Consider the following 24323-nt stretch of genomic DNA (forward strand, 5'->3'; position numbering starts at 1 on the left):
GAATAAAACTTATTAAATCCAAACTTCACCTCAAATGAAGCAAAACAAAAAATATATTTGCTCGATTATAATTTTACCCCAGGCTTTACTAATAGGTTCCCCTCCTTATCCTTTATTATCCAACTGTTTATAACCTTTCATTAAAATATTTAGTTTTTCAAAGAGGTTTTTAATGATTTTTACCTCTTGCCAGAAAAATTCAGATAAGAATATTCTAAATCAAAATATTTCTACATATTTAAGATATCTTTCCCAACCTTTCTAGTTGCCATGATTTTATTCCTTTTCTTTCATAAATATGGATAAGCAAGGAGTGATCTGTACAAGGCTTCTAAGTGTTAAGTAGGCTGATTATCATAATACTAAGTGGGAAACTTTATATGTCCTGACATAAAATGTCCTTGGGGTTTGCACAGACCAAGAGTTTAAGATGTTACTAAATTATTATGAATCACTTTGAAAATATGAACACTCATACACAAATGAGGAAATGGTGGAATAAATAATGGGTTATTTATGTTACGGACCATTATACAGATTTTTAAGAAATCAGAATTTCAGTATGTTCTTGAAGAGACAGCCATACTATACTGTGAATTGGGAAAGAACAGAACTAAAATTGCATTTTATTTTTTAAAAATTCAAAATAATACACACACATATCCTTGCACATGCCAGTATGAGTTCAGTGACACATCCCCAGCACCCCAAGATAATAAGAAATTGTTGGCTAGAGGCCCAATTTCAAGTTTAATTTTATGGAAAAAGATTGTTACACAAAGAACAATCAACGAGAAGCTACATATCTGAAGAAATACAGTACTAGAAATAAAGACACTTTAGAAGAATTTATCATTTAAGGGTGGATCTTTTTTTCTAAGTCTTATCCAACCACCAACAAACAAATTTGTATTTTAAGTATTGGAATGGAAATACATGCTACTAACAAGACTGATTTGAATAAAACTTTGGGTGTAGATCAGTTTAAAGTCTGAACCATTTTTCTATTGAAAATAATACCTATTTCACAGTATTATTCTAACAAATAAATGAGAATTATGTGAAAGCACTTAACCCAGAGCCGGACACATATACATTATTAAATGTTATGTTTATTTTCTTTATTCCTAAAGCAATCTGTTAAAAGCTTAATTATTTTTTTTATAATGATAAACTACTAAAACAACAAAATAGTTGTGTACATCAATGATGCCATTCCCAGAGGCCACTATACTCTTACATTAAGATAAAGAAATTATATACTGAAGTAATTTTCCTTATCATTCTATATATAATAAAACACTGTTGGCTTAATAAATCTTTTTGTGTATGTTTTAAGAACATGAACATCTCATTTCTACTAAATATTTTACATACTTACAAGGAAAGAGAAAGAATCAGAAGACAGAATATTTGCCAATTTAGTACATTATTACTACAGACATGCCAGCATGTACGAATCAAATAAAACTGACTATAAATAATGAGAATCATGCAAAGCCAAATACTGTACAGCCTCCCAGTCTTCCAGCAAGAGCTAGTCATGAGCATTATTATAGCAATGTACACCTTGTATCTCAGAGCCTAATGCCTGCATAATGCGATCTTTGCAAAAGTAAATCGAAATTGGGTTTCAATAATATCACACTGGCTCGTGAACTTATTTACTATCTAGAATCAAATAAGTTCAGTCTGTGTACAGATGACTTCTAATTAAAAATCATTTGATGCAAAAAAAAAAAAATGGAGCTAGTACAACAAAAAATAATTCTGATTGAGTACCAATTCCCAAAACATACAACCGGAATTCCTAGATGGCTTCCTTCATTAATTGATGTCCTAAATGCAAGACACTGGTGCTATGATAGATGCAAAGATCCTACTGTTAATGAACTCCTAGATTACTATGAAAAATAGAAATCCAACAATTAAGACCAAATATGGTAAATAATATAATCCTATTTTATACAATATGCTATAATGAAAAGCGGAAAATAACCACCCAACCCTGGAAGACCCTGCTGGGGTTAAAATGGCATAATCAGTTTTACAGTCATATTTCAAGAGCCTCATTTCACAAATCAATGGATAGTTGATTGTCTGACAAATTACCTACCTTCAACAAATTTCTCACACTGCTTTACTTTTTCAGTTATGTAATAGAAGTGAACATCAAATCAATATGTGGCCTGGGCACATCCAAATACCTCCCCAATACACTAAACACTAGGTATTTACCGCCAATTTTTGGACACAACTGTTTTAGGGCCACAGTGATAAATAAGACAAAGTCTTTGCTCAAATGAAACCTATTTTCTAGTAGTTGAGACAACAATAAAAAGTAAATAAATAATTAATTTCAGGTAGTGATAAATACTGTGAAGGTTATGGCTGGGTGTTTAAGTAGGATGGTCTGAGAAGAATTCTTTAAGCCAAGCAGAAATCGACAGCCCTTTAGTCAAGAAAGAGCAAGTGCGCCGGCCTTGCAAAGAAAACTCTTAACATGTTTAAGCAAAAAGGCCAACACAGATGAAACAGAATTGATAATGGAGGGTGTGGGAGGATGTAGAATTGTCTTAGGAAAAGGACAACTCAAGCAGGGTCATGTAAGGAATGATAAAGACTTTGGAGTTTATTCTGAATGTGATAGAAAGACACTGGATAATTAATAAAACAACAAAATAGTTTTGTACATCAATGATGCCATTCCCAGAGGCCACTATACTCTTACGTTAAGATAAAGAAATTATATACTGAAGTAATTTTCCTTATCATTCTACATATAATAAAACACTGTTGGCTTAATAAATCTTTTTGTGTATGTTTTGTGCTCTTATTAAAACAAATCAAATCATACATTGGACAATATCGATTGGACAATAAACTATGTATGTTGGCAAGAATGGAAATAATAAGTCAGGACACTATTTATAGTAGTAAAGAAGAAATGATGGTAGTTCAGACTGAAGTAGCAACAATATGGATAATGTGGAAAAGACAGAAAATGTATTTTTAAGAACAAATCTTAAAGCATTATAAAATTAAACAAAAAACAAACAATGGAGGAGACATGTTAAGAAATCCACGAAAGACAGAAACTAGATACAAGTGGACTGAGGAAATTATGGCCTAGAGCATGCATAGGAGGGTAACTTAAAGATGAGTGTGTTTCCAGGTCTGTTTTAAGCACAGAAGCAATAGATACAAGGAGCAGAAAGTGCCAAGGGGTAGTGATCTGAATGAGTGGGGTGGTATGTGATTCAGCGCAAGTAGTCTAGCCATCTCCCATCTCCTACATTTGATAAGCAGAAGACAAAAGAGGTCTCTGCCCCTAAACTAGAGCAGTGAGTGTAGGTATGTCTGAGTCAGAATCCAGTGAACCTGAGAAAGAGACCAGGAGCTGATCTAGCTAGTTAACACACAGGGGCGAGTGCCCATGCTCAAAGGTTAAGACACCTCACCAGACACCATACCTTACATGTCTATTATTATTAGTGGAAAAGTGATAGAAACTGTGTCCACAATCAGGTAGAGCAGTTTATTAGGTACTGTGTACCTATGTAGGTATATTAGTTGTTTACAATTAGTGTTTGTTCTGAACAGACTGCTGTCTGTTCTGGTTGGTTGATATTTATGGCATACTAATTATTAAATATTTTGAAAATCATCCCTCCAGACAGGCAAACACAAAGCATAATGAAATGAAAGGGCTCTGGTTCTGCGTTAAGATGGAGTAAGCACACTCCACCTTGACTGATACAACTAAAACCCCTGAATGTAACCGAAAACCTGGACATAATGATGGGGTAGCAATCTGAGGGCTCAAGAGAAATTTACAGCACTACAATTCCTGTATTAGGAAACTTCCAGTGTCATTGACCTCAGCTTCTACATTAAGTACCTAGAAAAAGAAGAGAAAACTAAATCCAAAGCAGAGAGAAGAAAGGAAATAATAAAGAACAAAAACAGAAATCAATGAAATAAAAAATAGGAAAGTAGTAACAGAAAACAGAATGAAAACAGAAACTGATTCTTTGAGAGCAGTAAAACTGATATAGCTCTATACAGAATGATCAAGACAAGAAATACCCAAATTATCAATATCAATAATGAGAGAAGTGACTCCACTACAGACTCTATAGATTTTAAAAGGTCACTCAAGAAAAAAGATGATTCGAATAGCCCTAAATTAATTAAATAAATTTAATTTGTATTTTAAAAGTTTCCCACAAAGAAAATTCCAGGCCCAGATGGCTTCCCTAAGAAATTCTATCAAACATTTAAAGATGAAGTAATAGCAATTCTATACAAAATATTCTAGGAAATTAAAGAGGAGGAAATACTTCTGAACTTTCAACTAATTCTATGAGGCCAGCATTACCCAGATACCAAAATCAGACAAAGACATTTCAGACTAGAAAACTACAGGTCAATATCCCACGTGAACATAGATGCAAAAATAATTAAAATTGCCTTAGCAAATCAAATCTATTAGCTGTACAAAGACAGGTCATACAGGCCAGATTTGCTCATCCCGCTTCAGAGCACCACATTCCAATCATAATGGTCCAAATCAAATAATGAAAATATTAGAATAAACTGAAGTAAAATGATAAGGTTTACTACTGGAGGTGACTGGCATGGACATTAGCTACAAGACACTCTGTCCGAAGGACTGAGGACTTACTCTAACATCTCCTTTCCTACACATTGTTTTACCTTGAGTTTAGATTTTTTTTCACTTATTATTTTATGTATCACCAATTCAAACCTGAGCCTTACGTCTAAATCTTTCCTAAGGATAATTAAACACATGAGGTTTCTATCGATCTCATTTCTGAGGAGGACTCTTCTGGAGGTTTCTAACCTATTCCAGTTTAGTCTAGTTGCCCTCTGTCCTCGTCTTTTCGCTGTCATCCTGAAGATTTCACTTTTCTCCTTTGTTAAATTTCTTATTTCCTGTAACCTATTTCTTTGTTCTATTTGACTGACTTTCTATTCATTTTTTATTTTTTGACTTTCTATTTTTTTATTTTTTGACTTTCTCATTTTGATGGATCACATCCTCCAACAGATTCTTAGGAAACAGTATAAAGCAGGCTAAAAAAAAACCTTACGTGTTGTAAAACATCTTAATTTTATTCTTATATCTCATTAATAATTTCAGTGCATATGAAATACTAATGTTAAAATTATTTTCCTTCAGAATTTTGAAAGTGATGCTCCATTTTTCATTCAGTTTCTAATGCTACCAATAAGAAGTCCAAAGCCGATTGATTACTATTGCCTTGTATATGACAAGTCTATTTCTTCTTTGGTCCAATGATTTGAAATTTCACCATAGTATACATCTTAGTTTGTGTTTATATTCACCCACTGTACCGAGCACTCGGTAAGCCTTTCAACCAGAAACTTCATGTTCTTTAAGTTCAAGAAAATTCTCTTGAATCATTTAGTTAATTGTTCCTTTCCTGTTATCTCCGTTCTTTCTTTTGGGAACAACTATTATTTGAATAGTGTAATTCCTGGACTGTTCTTGCTCAGTTTCTTAACACTTCTCGCTTCTTTTCTATAATTTTTGTCTTTTTGCTCAACTTTTCCAGAGATTTCTTCAACATTAATTTTCTAATACTTCTAACAAAGCTTTTGATCTCCTATCAGAATTTTAATGTCTAAAGCCTCTTTTAAAATCAGAATATTATTCTTTTATAGTATCTCCTTCTTGTTTCATGGTTGTATTATTTTTTCTTATTCCTTTGAGGCTGTTAATAATGGTTCTATTATTTTCCTCTGCAAAATTCGTTCTCTCCAAGCTGCTTTATTCTGTTTATTTTAATCTCTATCTTTCATACATTAGAGAGATTCTTTAAATATCTGGTAATCTTTGATTAGCTGCTTATATTTAAGAGAAAAGAACTAAAAGGCTGATTGGGAGCTTTGATAAATGGAGTGATCTAGCTGTTTATTTAAGGAATCTCTGATGACTATGTTTGTATGTCTTTTTAGTCAGATTCCTCAGAATGATTAAATATTAGTATAAATTAAAATTTCCAAATCAACCTGTATAAATTATTCCTTTTTATTGTGCAACAAACAATTTTAAAAATAGCATAATTCTAAAACCTGGGAAAAGCAAAGTTGAAGAAAAAGGAAACAAGATTATGGAATAAATGAACCAGGAGCTTTGCCAGGATTGAAACACTGCATATTTGTAAACCTAAGCTTTGTTTTATTTGTAAGTAAAGCTTCTCTAAAAACGTAACTCAGTAATGACTGCCTGAAATGTAATATATTCACCAGTTTGGTTTCTCGATTCTCATTCTCTTAAGAGAGCACTTCATTCAACAATATTTTTTCTGTAACTACTATATATCAGGTTATTTATTTTTGGTACTGAAAATATAGCAATGAACAAATCAGACAAAAATGTCTGCAATCTTGGAACATTCATTCTGGTTTTGGACAGAGAAAATAAAATAAATACAAAGGTGATAAGTATTATGAAGAAAAAGGAAAGTGAAGATGCTAGTCATGCAATTTTAAATAAGTTAGTTAAGGAAGGCATAGCTGAAGACTTCACTGAAACAATATTTTTACCTACTTTGAAAGCTGTCACTTCAAAAAAATCAGTAAGAAGCCAATGATAATAAATTTTAAACAAAAAAAGGAAAATAAGATCTTAAGACAACAATCATAAACAAAAACTGTATCTCCTAAGAGAGATAAGACAACAAATACTGTATTGATAAAATTTTAAAAAGCCAGTGTGATAATACTCCAACAAATATTACCATTAAAAATTTACTTTTGGTTATATTCCAAAAGTGATATCCAGACATATACCTCAATGCTCCAAAATTACTTAAAACCTTAATGTCATTTTTAAAAAATGACATGAGACTTTCATTTTGTTTTATCTTAAACAAATGATATCATACAGCACTTTAAGATTGTAACATTTAAAGCCCTAGACTATCTAAAGTAGACCTGGCAAAAAAACCCCAGTCCTCAGATTAAGTACTAGGAAGGAATAGCTGATATCTTTTCTTTTTAATTTAATAATAAATGTAATGAAAATTTACCTTGCCCAGAGCGGCTTTGGCGAGAGTCTACACTTGACTGTCTTCGATCTGGTGGTTCCTCGCTCCCTCCATCTGCATAAAATTAGAAAGAGAATAAGCAAATAGATCATGAAATTGATGTAATATCTTCTCTGGTTCTGCCTATATTTAAAACTACTGTACCTATCATTTATTTTCATTTCTTATCATTTCAATCATTAAAATATTTGAGGCTATTTCCTATATAAATCAAAGGTTCTTACCCTTATTTTTTGTGGGGATGGTTTACTCTCCCTTCTTAAAGTCTAAAGACAATGAAGATGTTCTTTCCCTACTCTCATACATGTATAGTCTACTTTGCATATAATGAAGCAATGTTATTGGCTCTAGAGTTCATTCACAGAATTCCAGTTTAGAAGTCTTGATTTAAAGCAATGCCTAAATTCATTAGAGCTGCTTATTTGTCTAAAGTACAACAAATAATTCCTAAGGCTATGTATTTTACTATAATAAAAATTACATTCACATGTATTATGAGTGATATTAATATATGAAAAAGCAATACAAATCAGAATCAGAAAAGCTCAGAAATGAGAAGAAAGAAACCAAGAATTAGAAATAAAACAAAAATCATTTCAGTAATAAAGACTAAACTATAAGAAACATAAGATCAAATAAACATAAGATCTTAAAAGAAACAGAAGGTAAAAGGATGAAAATCTTTAACAAAATTAAACAAAAGATTAAAAAGGATTTGCAAAAAGATGACAAGTATTGGAGATAAGCAAAGAAGATCCAGCATAAGGATAAAAATAGAAGTCATTAAAGATAAAACCAAAGTGAGAGAACAGAACAAATACTAAAAACTATAATTCAGAAAAGCCTTCCAGAAAAAAAAATGCGTGTATGTAATATATATAATTACATGTCTTTGTAAATACATGTATATGTACATACACATATATATACATAGATACATGAAACTACATATTAAAAGAGCACAATGTGTACTTGAGACAATCAACTTAGATCTATGCTCCAAGACATTGTCTACTAAAATGACTGTACTTTAAAGGAAAAAAAACATCCTTTGCGCATTTAGGCAAAAACATCACATGATTTATAAGGGAAAATAATAGAAGAAACTGGAATAATATATTTAAAGTACACAAAGAAAAAAAATTGAGCCAAAGATTGTACATCCAGTAAAATGTACCTTTAAGTATAAAGAGTAAAGACTAATTGTTATCAGCATGCAAAAATTCAGAGAGTACTGTTCCCATGATCACTTCCTAGCTCTAGTAGAGAACTAACTTTAGGCAATAAAAATGACTACAGAGACATCAAAATAAGGACTGGTGATGAAGAGTACATATACAATTGATTGTAGAATTAAGACTAAATGAGAGTTTTTAAACGGAGAGATTACAATATGTAATGGCTATAAGGTCTGACAATGCAGATACTATACAACCATAAACAAATGGGGGAAGAAATGAAGAAAGCATAAATGAATGAAAAAAATTTAACTCATTTCAGTAATCAAAACTGGTGATAGTAATGCTTACAAACAGGGATAAAGCAAATGAGTAATTATGGGATACTCTAATGCCATCGTCTCCTTGAGAACCAGAATTCTCAGTGTAGAAGGAAGGAACTATAGAAATAACAACAGAATAAGTCACGTAAAAAATCTGTAGCACTGAATCTGTATTGGAAACATCAGTATAATCTTATGTCGCAGGTGTATCCTGGCTCAGCCCACTGAAAACGCCCAGACCAGGGACTGACCAAGTAGCAATAACCATCCCTAGTGCCCAAACTGTGATCTTGAAATGCAATTTTCCATTAAAAGAAACCAAGTATTCTTAAAGAACTAGCTGGTTTAGCAAAAGAAATGCAGTAGATAAACCTGGAACGTCCTAACATATTCAATAGTAAGGAAGCTATCAAAGACAATATATGACTAGGTCATATCGAAAAGACGCAGTGAAGATGCTCTCACTGCCATGAGATCCTAACACTACCACCACACTAACTGGTTACCTTCTGAGGTTAACGGGAACCCCGGTCATTATCTTGAAAACTGGAGGAATAAGAGAATTAAGCAATTCAGTCTATATTTCCTATATAAACTGTACTAGTAGCCAAAGAATACATAAAAGAGATGTCTTTATAAAATTATTTCAGATAATAAATGAGAAACAAGATAGAATTAGAATAGCACCATTTCACAACTCGTAATGAATAGCTAGCTCTACAGGCACCAAGCATCAATGGCCAATAACATCAAAAAGAGTAAAAACCATACATTCTATGCCTCCTGATGATAGGAACATAATAACTAAAGTTTTGCCTATGCAATCAAACTTGAGTCCGGTCAAACCTCTGAACGTAGCTGTCAGTTTTCAGAAAAAAACAAAAGATAAAAGAAAATGTTGAATTGTTCTGCGTGCACAATCAACAAAATTCAGACTGTGGAAAATTCTGCAGCTCAAACAAGACAGGTCTTTCAATAGATTAAAAAAAAAAGATAAAGTATTATGAAGTCCTAAATTATTATGGAAAAAGAATTTAATAAATAAATTTATTAACTTAATAAATTTCCATTTATCAAAATAGAAAACTATTCCAGAAATCTATAGCATCTTATATCAGGTATCAGGATGCGTAAATATGATCCTAATCAATTTTTCTTCCTAGTGATCATTTAATTTTTCATGTAAGTATCCTTCTTTACTTGGAAATCAATTACAATGAACAACAGTCGTATTCAGGCATATTTTAAATTTTCATTTTTCTGATAAAGTAATATACATGTATCACATTCTCTGTTTTAACATCAAAACATGCCCTCGGAGTATGTGAGAAATAATATGAATAAAACATAGATATTTACCCTCACCAGCAATGTCTTCCTAAACAATAAAAGGAGAAAAAAAATAAAAACAAGGCTTCAAATAGTATTAAATTTGCATGATTTGCAAAATGTCAGGGTATCAATAAAACAACCTACAGGAAAAATACAGGCAAGAAATGGTTTAAGACACAGTTTTGACTCAGCAAGCCAATGAAAATTAGAAATATGTTGCAGTAAATTTGAGTAATTCACTCCTCTAAGACTGAAACCTTAACCATGTTTTATCCCAATGGAGACTAATCATGAGTTGAAATTAACTCTCAGGTAAAAGTAAACAAAGATTTTTAAAAAATAATAAACTCATCACTGCCCTAAGATGGTGTAGAAAAAAAAATTAGCCTCTTTAAAAGTGTTTGTGGTATGCTTATGGAACCAACGAACCCATTATCCAAAACCAGCAAGACTGCAATGATGTACAGTATTTTAAATGTTTTTACTTTGCTTAACACACAATTCCTTCAGTATAGATAAGACCTCCCACACATAAGACTTACATCTACATTTATGGACTAAACAGAAGACATTCAGTTACCAAGCAAGTCATTTGCATAATACTGATTACTTCATCCTGGAGTGTTGAAGGTAGAACAGGGCTATGTCTGTGAAGTTAAATTTACTCAGCAAACTTGAGTTAAAGACTTACTTCAAATATATTGTGAACTTTACAGAGGAAACACCTCTGATGTTAACGGGCACGGAAATAAAAAAGACCTGACTGTCCGACTCAAGTACTAGCTTTTCAAATCAGAGCTGAGGTTTCCGGGATTTGAGATAATCATCAGAGAACATTTGTTTTTTTATCAGCATACTGAGTTAAATCCAGCAAGTAATATAAAACAATATACCTTTAATACTGAGAAACATGATTAATAGAATTCTTATTCCCGTTATGTCAAAGAGAAAAATGTCATAAGAGAAAATACCTCATAGACAGCTTTCAACTCTGGTGTATTAAAGTACTAAAACATTTCTAGTAGAGAAATACCAACCATATAAAGAATATTCAGTATCCAGTGATTTCCTACGAAGGAATTTAAGTTAAGGAAAGTTAGTAATAAATGACTAAACAATTCCAAGAGAAAAATGTTTTCTTTCCTGTAAGTAGGGGATAGTTTAAATGATTATTTTTCTCAATCCAGGCTCAAAAATATTACGGTTGAAAATAAACGACTTAGGTGACCTTGAATTTGGCAGCCCAAGCCTATCTTTAGTTTTCTCAACTACGTAATGAGCTAGCATCAACGTCAGATTAGATTTCATGAGTTAAATTTTTTCAAGTTGTTTGTCTTCAATCCTCCTTTAGAAACTTAAATATATGACCCTAATAGAAAGGGTAGGAGGTATTAAAACTGCATGGTATACAATACATATATAAAGTTTTACCATTCAGGTATGAACTCTGGTCCCTTTTACTGTTCAGGTATGAATACTATACATTTAAAGAAGCATATACAAGAATGTATTCACTTTATGCCAACAAGGACAGACATGAATTGGAGAACATAAACAGATACTGAAAGAAAATGCAAAAGGAAGACCAGGATGATAAGCCACATTTATTTATTACCCAAGGGCCATTTATAAAGAGGTACATACATAAGATGTCCCCTGACTACATACGTATTCCAATAACCAGAAAAGATGAAAAGCAGCACATTTGTTTGGGGTAGAAAAGCTAAAAGAAACCACAATTTATTCAGTATCTATTCTCTGTTGGATTCAGTGCTGTTAAGGCTTTTACAACATTATCTCGTTATTTCATTTAATACTAGTAATACTTCTATGAAATAAGTATTATGCCCATTTAAAATGTAAGACTGAGATTCAGAGAAGTAAAGTTACTTTCCCCGAATCACACTGCTAGGAATAGCAATCCTAAAATTAAAATTGCCTGTGTTTTAAAATCTACGTTCTTCTTAAGACTCTCCACTGCCTTCTACTAAAACAAAATAATCATTAAGGTAGTGCAGAAGTAGGGGACGACTAAAGAGAACAGAAACAGACAGAGACCAATTAAGAGGCAGAAGCAGAAGGAGACCAATTAAGAGGCTACTGTGAAAATCAGGGCCAAGAATGAACACTTAGACTGAGTAGTGAGGTAGTCGGATTCTGGACGTATTCTGAAGGCACAGCAGAGAGAATCTGTTACCAAGAAAGTAAAATAAAGAAAGAAGCCAAGAGTAATTCCAATATTTTGGGCCCAAACAATAGATGTGCAATTTACTGAGATAGAGAAGACTGTGAGAGAATAGGTTTGAGGATGAGAAGAGTATCTAGAGCTCAGTTTTGGACATACTAAGTTTGAGATGCATATTAGACAAACAGAGATGGACATACATATGTTATCAGTACATAAATCACATCTAAACTATATGACATCCCAAGAAGAGAGTATAGATAAGAGAGACAAAGAGATAGAGAAGAGAGGTAAGAGGACTAAGCTTTGGGGCTGAATTCAACATGTAGAGGCTGGGGTTATGAGGAGAATCCAGCAAACAATAAGAAGTAGTGGCTGGAGAAGAGGAACAAAACTAAAAAAGCACAGAAGACAAGGGAAAAAAAGAGTTTCATGGAATGAAAAAGATCAGATGTTGATATGGCAAGTAATATGAAAACTGAGAATTGATCATTAAATTTAGTCGATGAATGATTTAGCACAGTTCCTGTGGCATGGTGGGGATGAAACCTGATGGGATTAAAATCAGGAGACATTAGAAAAGGCTTCTGGAAAGGGTCTGTCTCTCCCTAGACATGAAAGGCAACCCAAGGGACCCTGGATATTCTGGTTCCCTTCTCGTTAAAAAAATAAATAAAAAATAAGGGAATAAACCACAGGATAAAGTTAACATCATGAAAATTAGGGTAGAGAGAGGAAAGATAGCATGGTGCTTGCTGACACTGAATTACTAAAGAACATCACCTATCTCTGGACTACAGTTATATAAGACAATAAATTCTCTTCATCATATAAACCAGAGGTCAGTAAACTAGTCCACAAGCCAAATCTGGCCTGCCACCTATTTTTGAACAGAGAGCTAAGAACGGTTTTTACATTTTTAAATAACTGAAGTTAAAATAATACTTTATGACACATAAAATTATATGAAATTTAAATTTCAGTGTCCATAAATAAAGTTTTATTAGCACATAGTCATGATCATGCCTTTACGTACAATATATGGATGCTTTTGCACTATAATGACAGTTCAGTAGTTGTGACTATATGGCCTACAAAACCTAAAATATTTGCCACCTGACCTTTTACAGAAAAAGTTTGCTAACTCCTTATATAAGCAATTCTGAGTCAAATTTTCTGTTACTTGCAAATATAAAATCCTAAATAATGCATTCTCCTGTATTAAGGCAGCACCAAACTACTTGATGATATTCAAAGAAGAAATGCATTATAATAATTCAAAGAGAAAATGCAATTTATTCTTATTGTTTTTGCTACCTAAAATGTAGTTACCTCCACTTGACAATATAATCAAACTGTATTCAACGTGTATTAATGGAGCTGGGTGTTTAGCAGAGCTGAGCTGGACTCAATCAGTAGCATGAATTATTATTACTTATATGACTGGGAAAATTAAGTTCTCTGAATCTCAGTTTCCTCATCAGTGAAACTGACATAGTAACAACCCATGGAGTTATGGTGAGAAACAATTGTAGTAATGTACAAAAAATACAGCACATCATCTGATACTAACACTTATTACATGGTAACTGGAATCTTCATCTATTATCATCATGATCAACAATAACATCCTTTCACCAAAAGACAGCTTAGATGTCATTTCCTAGCTTCTCTATTAAGACTTTTGGAATGCCTGCCAGAAAGAATTAATTGTTCCCTCTTCTGTGCTTCCATAGCACATTATACATATCTGTTTTACAGCACTGCCACACTGTATAATAGTTAATTATTCATATGACTATCTCTGGATTGTAAAATGTTCAAAGTGTGCCTTTGAAAGCCTTTTTCATCGTATTTTCAGTGCCAACTTGGAGTCTGGTATGAAGTGGGTAATCCAAAAACAATTGTTAAATTAATTTTGTCAAGGGCCAGCTATAAAATTAATGCATTCATCAAATCAAATCAAGTTCCAGAAAAAAACAATAAGTGGTATTGATGTGGTATGAGATACAGTTTAAAAGACTTCGGTGTTTTCCTTTTCTTATCCAAACTATTGAGCAGCATTATTCCAAAGCACTGTGGCCTTATCCTTCATAGCAATCTCAATGATTTTTATCATTACGAATTTTGTAGGTAATCCCAGACCTACATAAAAATGATTTGGTTCTTAGGAAAACATCAACAGGGTCTCTTCCTCTAAAGAGAAAAGGAAGCATTCTTCACCAAATAAAATATACTGACTAACATAATGCCATCAGTAATATAGCTACTACTTTTCAAAAGTATGTTATAAACTATTTCCAAAGCTTTACAGAATATAAAAGTGGCAAGTTCACAGGTTTTCATAGCTGTATACTATAAATCTAAAACAGAAAAACAACTTCCTTGTGATGTTATTAACTTATATTTGCCCAAGGAATCCAAAATGTCCCAGAAAGTCTGATCTATATCTCAAGAAAAGTTCTGCTAAATGCAGAATGTTTTGATTTTCATGATACCTCTATGCATCAATGATGATGACTGACAACAGGGAAACAAAGTAGACTTGCTAATTGTAAACGGAGCAATCAAAATAATGTCAGTATTTTAAAAGCTGATGACTGTGCTTTCAAGGTGCACAATGAATATACAAAATGCCAAACCTAACAATGACTTAAAATAAGAGAATAACTTGAAAAATAAATGTGCCTACAGTTATATATTTTTGCTTTTTTTTTTTTTTTAAATAAACCTTTTATTGGGGTGGTTCCAATAGAGTAGTAGTTAGCACATCTGCTTTACATGCACAAGGTCCTGGGTTCGCGCTGCAGGGGAGCCACAGTCCATACCCCGGGTGTGCCAGGCCCCGGGTGCACCAGGCCCATGGGTGCGCCAGGCCTCCCGGGTGCAAGCTGCAAGCGTGTGGGAGGAGACGCCCCGCCTTCAGAGATCCAGTTCTTAAGGGGAAATGGCAACATCCATAGGTCAGAGGTGGAAGTGTGTGGGGGGAATTAAAAAAAATAATAAAAATAAATCTTTTATTTTAGAATAGTTTCAGATTTACAGAAAACTTGCTAAGGTACTACAGAGAAATCCCATAAACCTTACATATGGTTTCCCATTTTAGATTCATCCAGTCATTTGTCAAAACTAAAAAATGAATACTGCCACATTATTTTTAACTGAAGTCCACACTTCAGAGTTCCTTAGTTTTTATATAATGTCCTTTTTCCACTCCATGATACCACATTACATTTAGTCATGTCTCCTGAGGCTCCTTAGACTGTGACAGTTTCTCAGATTGTCCTTGTTTTGGGTGACTTTGACAGTTTTAAGGAGTACTGGTCAAAAATTTTGTAGAATGTCCCTTGGTTGGGGTTTGCCTGATGTTTTTCTCATGATTAGACTGGGGTTATAGGCGATGGGGAGGAAGACCACATGGGCAAACTGTCATTCTGAGTGACAAATTTATGTCACTCAGTCCTCAATAAAATCTTATGAGATAAATATTATTTCTCTTTTTAATAGATCAGGAAACAGGAATTGAGACTTTAAGCAAACTTGGCCACAGTTGTAGAGTTAGTCAGTGCAGGATCCGGGATCTGAAACTAGGCCAGATTCTAAAGCTTGCTCTCTTCCCCACCATTCTATGTCACTTCCTTGCAAAAGAAAACAGTTTATTTTCACATCTAGACACAAATATACCACATGCTAGAGAGCCTAACAATATCGAGAACCAAAAATATTTTAAAACTTCCAAGGTGAATTTGAAATAATTTCTGATTTCAAACTTCTTCCTCTCAAACGGGATACTCAATTAAATTAAGCTCATTCAAATTCTTGAGCATAATTTAACAGTTTCCTCTACGTGTTTCTCTGGAGCTTCTTAGTAAGCACAGCTATTTCTACAGATAAGCACTTCAGAGATTCATAGAATCATAGAGCTAGAAGTATTTTTGAGTTTTGTTGTTGGTTTTGTCAATTTACACATTTTAACAGTCTGTAAAGTTGGAGCTTTGAAAAAAAGTCCAGCATAGCAACTTAGAACAGTTTCAAAAGTACTAGTAATAAAAAATTTTTATTTTGTCACATTGTTCACAATAAAATAAACCCTTGTATTCATTCTTTTTACTCCCTGAAAAGACAGAATAAATGCTACTGACAGACTAAAAATTAAATCTCTCTCTCCCCACTTCAACCCAAGAAAAGGCACATCTTTCTGTTCTGATTGATAAGTATGTTTAAATGTAATGATACTCATTGAAAAAACAAATAAAAAGCTAAAAAAATCATATTATCTAAATATACCTTAAAAGTTTTTCAAATAAATTATACTCCATGTATTCTATACGCCTAATGATACTTTGCTGTTATTGGTTTATATTTACATATAAATATATTTTCAAAGTAGTTAGCATAATAACATGCACTTGTAAGCACTTAATTTTACTGTATTATTTGTGATAATGATAGCAACGAAAATAAAATTCAAGATCAAAATGTCTTAAGGAAAAAATGCTATTAAAGCTAACAACATGAACTTGATATATGTAATATACAAATTCTAAAACAATATTCCTTTCCCTAAACTTGTCATTAATAAGATTCTTACTAGACTATTTTTTATTTTTCTCCTAAGGAACTAGGAAACCTGATTATAACAATGACTAAGTGGTTGAATAAAAGGAATCATTAAGATCAAGTAGAATATAGAAATATTTAGTCACAAAATAAAGAAAGAACTAAACAAAGAACCCAGAAAACAGACTCGCATGTAAATAAACTTCGTATATAAGAAAGTAACATTAAAGAACACTGAAGAGAGGAAAAGGTATTCAGCGACAAGTAAGTTAGGAAAACTGCCTTTCTCCATGTCAGAAAAAATTAGATCCTCTTCTTACACCACAATCCCATTACCAAAAAATTAAGGGAAAAAGAAAATCAAAATGTACTAAAAACCTGAAAGTAAAAAACAGAACTTTAACCATTTTAAGAAAACATAGGAGAATATATCTGTGATCTCTAAGGAAATACTTGTGAAACATAGGAGGAAAAAGATTAATAAATATGAATAAATTAAAATTTTAAACTTCTATTCAACGAGTTTTAGAGTTTTAGTCTTATGACCAAAAGCAAAATATTAAGACAGGATAGAACCTGAGAGAAGATATCTACAAGCAATGTCACAGTCTAAGGATCAATCTATACCAGGGTCTACTAACTTCTGTAAAAAGAATAAATATTTTAGGCTTCGTGGACCATATGTTCACTGTTGGAACTACCCAACTCTGCCACTATTATGCAGAAGCAGCCCTAGACAATATGTAAATAAATGTGTGGCTGTGTTCTAATAAAACTTTATTTATGAACACTGAAATCTGGATTTCATATAATTTTCATGTGTTGTATAATTTTATTCTTCTTTAACCTTTTTTCTGAATCATTTAAAATAAATGTAAAAACTATCCTTATCTCACAGGCTGCACAAAAACAGATGGTGGGAGGAATTTGACCCATGGCTACAGTTTGCTAAGCCTTGTCTAGATCATAAAAAGAATAACCATAAATTAATTTTAAGAAGATAAATAATCCAAGATAAACAATGCATAAAGGATATAAGGAGGCTAGTAACAAAAAAGGAAATCTGAAAGGCCAATAAACACATAAAAAGATAATCGACCTCACTAGAAATTAGAGAAAGAAATTAAATCAATAGAATATTACTTTTCACCTACCAGATTGGGGAAAATGAATAAGTCTGACCCTATGAATATTGGCAAGGATACCACATGACAGGAACTGTCAAATACTTCTAACTGGTACAATGACACAGGAGAGAGATTATCTAGTAAAAGTGAAAATGCAAAAAACCTACATCCTGGCAATTCCACTTCTAGATACGGCCCCTAGAAAAGCTCTTATTTCTACATAAGGGTTATTCCTACATGTGTGTACGAATATTCACTGTAGCATTATTTGTAATAACACAAAACAAAACAAATATTGAAATAAATTCAAATTTCTATTAGAAGAAAAATGGATAAAAGAAATGTGCTCATGTTTTCAAATTTTTTGGAAGATTAGAAAGAAAAAGTTGAGAACTATATGATTTCACTCATATGTAAGATATAAAACTAAAAGCAACAAATAAAACAAACAAAAAACAAAAACACAGACGACAGTTTAGTGGTCCCATGAGGGAAAGGGAAAAGGTGGGGAGGTAGGTAAGGGTAAAGGGGGTCAAACATATGGTGACAGAAGGAGATTTGACTTTGGGAGGTGAACACAATGCAATATATAGATGATGTATTATTAAATTGTACATTTGAAACCTATATAATTTTATTAACCCATGTCACCCCAATAAATTTAATAAAATAAAAAACATGAAATATGCTCATAAAATTGAACACTATACAATATAGAAAAGAAATAAACCATATACCCTAACAAGAGCAAAATAAGCAAGATGAAGAATACAGAGATAATGATATCACTTAGTAAATTAAAAAAAACACACACAATACTAAACTAAAAATTCTTCATGGATATATTTATATTGTGATTTTTTATATTTCATAAATAAGATTCGAACATCAAAAGTTTTTTACCAAACACTAAAATTTGTCTGTATGAGTCTATTATCTATGTCTGTATGCATCTGCGTTAGGATATGGTTATAGCAATGAGAACAAGTGAAAAGATATGCCATATATTATTCTGAAAGTTATGGGGATTTATATTTATGAAATTTCATTTTTAAAGCAAAATATAGAATGGACTAAAGGGTACTGAGACTGAAGACATAGTAATTTAAATGACAACAGAGGAAATCCTAAATAAAGTGAGAATGAAAGAGAAAAAAAGAAGACAAAATTGAGAAATATTTAAAAGTTTTAATCAACTGGACTTGATGACTAATTAGATGTTGGCAGCCATTTCGGGGAGTGTAGAAAGCTTCACGTGTTTTCCAACTGCTTCCTGAATACACTTGCTATAGGCTTTTAAATAGCTCTTAGAACTGACATCTACATTAGCTAATGATAATGGATCATCAGCTATAGCTACATGATAGAAAAAGGATTTTAGAAAACAAAATATCAATTAAAGCAATTTTGGAAGAGATGTAGCAGAAAGGTTTTCTCTGCTCTGCAGTTTCTGCCAGATTATATACACAATGTATGCTCCTGAAGGCTAACAAGACTACTGAATACTAATACATCTTAATCTTCAGATACTGGAGGAAAAAATTATGAAAAAGTTCCAGACCACACAAGTACAAATCCTGGCTCCAACACGTAACTGTATGACTTCAGTCAAGTCACTTAACTATTGTTTTTCTCTGCCCCTGTTTATTTATTTATTAAATGAATATGATAACTGAATTTATCCCATCAGGTTGTAAAATTAAATGAGTATAATTATGTATGTATTTATGTATATATGTGTGTCTTTGTACACACACACAAAGTATTTGCTATTATTATCCATTCTTCAGTTACTAGGTATCCATTAAATACTGGGGCATCATACTATGTGTTACAGAAGTAGAGATGACAATCTTACATTGTTTGTCCTCTTATAGTACATAGCCATTACACTGTGATTGACATGTGAGCTAATGTGCTGTCTTTGACCTAAGTAATTAACAATTCCTGAAACTATTTCTCAATCTATCCGAGCCTATCAACAATTTTAATGTCATTTTATCTTTCAACAATTGCTAAAAATCAGTGGAAAAAGATTTATAGTTATATAGAGAAAAATCTTTACTAATATATAAATCTATGAATGTTGTTATTTTCTAAACTATATTTTTATTCTTATCTCTAAATTTCCCCATTATTCTATTTCTTCTTTCTAAAAGAGTCTAAGATTCATAAATAAATAAAACTCCCAGAAACTTAACTTTAAATTTCCCCCCATTCTAAGTATGTATTCATTTTTTGATTTCTTTTATTCTTAACCATACTGTTAATCTGAAAGATTCATAAATAATACTGTCAGAAACTACCTGGATCTTAGAATTACAATGACAATAATGATTAAGAAAATTTTAACAAGAATTTTTTATTGCTTAGTTGAAAACGAATTATTCTGTATTTATAGCATAAAACCTTTTGATTTTATGCTGTAATAGAGTAGCTGTCATTTTCTTTAATAAAATGTTTCTTTATTGTCAAAAGCATGTCGTACAACAGTCATCTCCTTCAACAAAAGATATCTTAATTGTATCCAGCTCTCTATCGCAAATTTACAGTACTAATCCTTGCCAGCCATTTTGTTTTCAGCTTGTAACACTAGCAGCCAGCTGCCTTCAGCCTGACTCTATTAGCATATTGGATAATTTAGAAAATAAGCACAGATATGGAATCTAAAAGATATAGTTGGTTTTTATCGAACTATCTATACATTATATATTACTCTTTCAATGTTTTATTTTGATGCTTCTCTACTTCCTCTCAACAATTTATTTTCTTAATTTAAATGCTTGTTCCTGCTCGCAGTAATTTTTCCCTCCCCCAGATCCTATGAGGTTGACCTATTACTGTTTAAATATAAGAATTTTCAAATTTTAATAGAATAAACTTTAAGCGTATTATAAATATTTTCTCTAAAAGGATAAAAGGGTTGGCTACCGTAATTTACAACTATATTCCAGAAGATCATTTAGCAAAGAATAATAAATAAAAGCTAACATATATTGTTCTCACATCTCAAGGGTGTTTCTAATAGCTAGCAGATAGCAAACAATTCTCCTCCTGTTTTGACTTGTAATAGGCTATTGTTTGAATGTCAATAACAATATGCCCTCACCAAGCATCACTGAAGTTTTAGACGACAAATTATCTAATGAAATTTTAATATGATGTACAAGGGTAGGGCCAGTGAGTTCAGATTACCTGTTCTTCAGAACTCTTTTCAATAACCTCCTCCCTCTCCCTAAGAAGTCCCACTCATCCATATTTAATAAATGTTCTGAATTATATTATTCATTAACCTATTCTATCACTTAACATAAAACTCCTTTTAGAGAGACTCTTGTAGTTCATTTAATAATATTATTTAGAAAGTTTGTTAACTTAATAGACGATCGGCGGGGGGAGGGGGCAGGGGGCTGAAGGGGAAAAAAACAAACCTGCAAGAAAATATATAGCTCAGAGATAGGGATTATAGAAATGCTCTAACAACTTTATTTTCTCTTCTAAATCCCTCCCTGTCTCCAAGGCATTTTTGTGTTTTTACTGTGATGCCAACTAACCGTCCAGGCTGCTGTAGAAGCCTCTGGTTAGAATGGATTTCAAGGCTGCTGTGTCTTGTGAGGAACCAATCAGATTTCTTTGTTTCATCTGCAAAATTCCATCAGGGTTATATAACATTTTAGATACATGAAACATTCTAATAATACAGTATAGCTAGCTAGCTACTGTCACTAAACTTGGCACATAAAAATCCCATAATTATTCAATAAAATAATTCAATAAAAGCAAAGGAATATAGTACAGAAGAAAGGGTTAATTTTTCTTTTGGGGGAGAAGAGAGAGTGAATTTGTTTCCTCTAAAAGAAATAGTTTTTGAAAATATAGAATGTGAGTAGACTACTAAGATTAATGCTGATTCTTATTATTTCTGTCTATAGCAAAGTGGGTGAGGTAACACAGCACAGTGGCAAATAGCCACACAGTTGTTAACTCTTATCACATACATGTCATTAGTATAGAATAAAACATTACAAATAGATTTTGAACTCAGGTTTAATCTTTTGCAAAGAATTTTAAAGCACAGAAAAATTAAGTAAAGTATTTTAACTGCCTGGACAAATATTTTCTCAAACAGGACAATCTGAACTCTAAATGTCATACTCCAATTTAACATCCACAATACTAACCAAAAAATAGTACAGCAGCAGCATTGTTACCTATATGATCAGAATACTTGCATTACACTTGTACTGAAACCATACAAACCTTGTTCTCTCTCCCTCTCTCTCTGCTAGGGAGAATGCTGCATAACTTAAATATCTCTCTTCTGCTATTGATATAGCAACTCAGATATTCAAGAACACATTAAGCTGGAACCTGTGAATCCAGTATTTTCTTTTCTTTTACAACTCAAAGGCATCCCACATATGATGGTTACAAATCAGCACAGGATTAAAATAGTGCCTGAGTGCATAAAAAAAGCTGTATCTGTTGGGTGTGGCTTAAGTAAATATATCTTGTCTCAACTAGACAGCTCCCAGTAATATGCAGCCACCAAAACCCAAAACATATGAGTACATAAGCAAAGTGCTTCCAGGAGGGGGTGGGAAAGCAAACCTCCATGTTTTTTCTATACTTGATGTCCAATTGTTTCTTATACTATACTTCTAAAATGACAGTGCCTTGAGTCAATGCTGAGCATTGCTCAAGAAACCAAGGACAGAAAAATTTAACTTGTCCTACTTTCTCTCCTTATTTTATACTCACTGTCTACAACATGGCCGTTCTTACAAACATTTTGCTTTCATAAAAGAGGCAATCATTTAAATCATTTAAATCATGACTATGTGCAATGCGAACTCACACTGCATTACAGTCATCAATAAAATATGAAGTGCCAACTCCAGTGTTCATTCTACTTATTTTCCACCTCACCAGAGAATACTCTAATAATGTTCCCTAATATTATAAAATGTACAATATAAGAAAAAAGACATTGGTAAGAAATGCGACAAATGTGCAACAGAGAAAATATGAAATCTATAAGTGCTTACTTTTAAAAAAATCTAGTATTAACAGGAAAAAATCCTTCATGTATATGCATATATGTGTATATATATATATGCACATTCCACATATTACAAATATAAATCTGTTCATAAGCTACCATGCATGCATTTAATGCTACACATGCAATATACTTGAAACCTCTATATATAGAGGGCATGCAGATTTCAGAACTATACATTTTCATTCTTAAATGGCCATAATCAAATACTAAAACAGCTAAGGATATCTGACAAGCTTTTAATCTCGTTAAACAATTTTCTCTGCTATTCAGTATAGCAAACCCACCTTTGAGGCATATTGATGATTATTTTTTTCCCATGCCCTGTACGTGCTGCACCATTTTGTTTGTCTTCGGACAGTGGAGAAATCAGCAGAGCAGCAGTGAAGGAGTACACTGGAGTCAGCAGAGGCAGTGCCAGCCTCCTACTGCAGTCTGTATATTGAACGCACTCAAACCCACAGGTGCCTACGTAAAATCCTCCGGCTGCAGCCTGCAACTTAATGTTTCCTTCAGCAGCAGCTCTGTATGCTAGTTTCACTTTGCTTTAACCCAGTAAATGGACAAGATGCACAACTGTGTGCCACCTTTTAACAATGAATTTTATATAAAACGCTTACATAGAAATTGTCCCTATTAAGTAGCCAAAAAGGAGTGACTTTTATAATCAGAAGGATAACCACCAAATTATGAAGATTTAGGAAGATAATTACCAAAAGAAAAATTCATTTATGACATTTTATAAATTCTAATCTGATAATTTTTTCAAGAAAGGATAACATAATAAACTAACATGATAGGTCTTATATCTTCTTGCATATAGTTTACGGAAGTAATTTTTTTCAAATACCACAAGTCTATCATGTATAAATGCATAGAGAAACTTGCCTCTGACCGTACCTTTTCATCAACAATCTATTTATAAGAACATAGAGAACCGATCTATTAAAAGGCAAAGTGAATCTAAGTAAACCAATGTTCAAAAACTGACAGATGAAACAAGAAATAGGGACTCACAATCCTTTCATACAAACTCCAAACACATACACAGTTATCCTGCCAGAATAATAGAATTTAAAAACTATGAGAAACTTTAAAGAGAAATAAATGTAACTCTAATTTTTCAGATGAACAAATAAAAGACCACAGAGGTTACAGCTAAACTACCTTGAGAAATAAATAATAAGTACTGAAACGCACGTAAGATTAAATAGTAATCTGAATATTCCTATAACTATTAAAAAATTGTTTGTGGTTAAAAACCTTTACAGAAAAAAATCTCCAGGCCCAAATGGTTCCACAGGTGAATTCTACCACCACCAAACATTTAAAAAAATAACACCAATTCTACACAATCTCTTCCAGAAAACAGAAGAGAAGGGAACACTCCCAACTTATTTTATGACAAAGTTACTCTAATATCAAAGTAGATAAAAACATTACTAAAAAAAAAAAA

At 32.4% G+C, this 24323-nt stretch overlaps 1 protein-coding gene across 6 annotated transcripts in view; it reads right to left on the reverse strand.

Moving 5' to 3' along the window:
- The window catches only part of TANC2 (tetratricopeptide repeat, ankyrin repeat and coiled-coil containing 2), a 296707-nt gene that overhangs the window by 208842 nt on the left and 63542 nt on the right, over nucleotides 1-24323 (reverse strand). For all 6 annotated transcript variants that reach the window (XM_039859913.1, XM_039859912.1, XM_039859911.1 and 3 more), the window contains exon 3: nucleotides 7083-7154. In XM_039859913.1, coding sequence (XP_039715847.1) covers nucleotides 7083-7154 — 72 coding nt within the window. The remainder of the gene's footprint in view (nucleotides 1-7082; nucleotides 7155-24323) is intronic.

The sequence above is a fragment of the Pteropus medius genome, unplaced genomic scaffold, assembly GCF_902729225.1.
Source record: "Pteropus medius unplaced genomic scaffold, Ma_sr-lr_union100, whole genome shotgun sequence".
NCBI lineage: Eukaryota > Metazoa > Chordata > Mammalia > Chiroptera > Pteropodidae > Pteropus > Pteropus medius.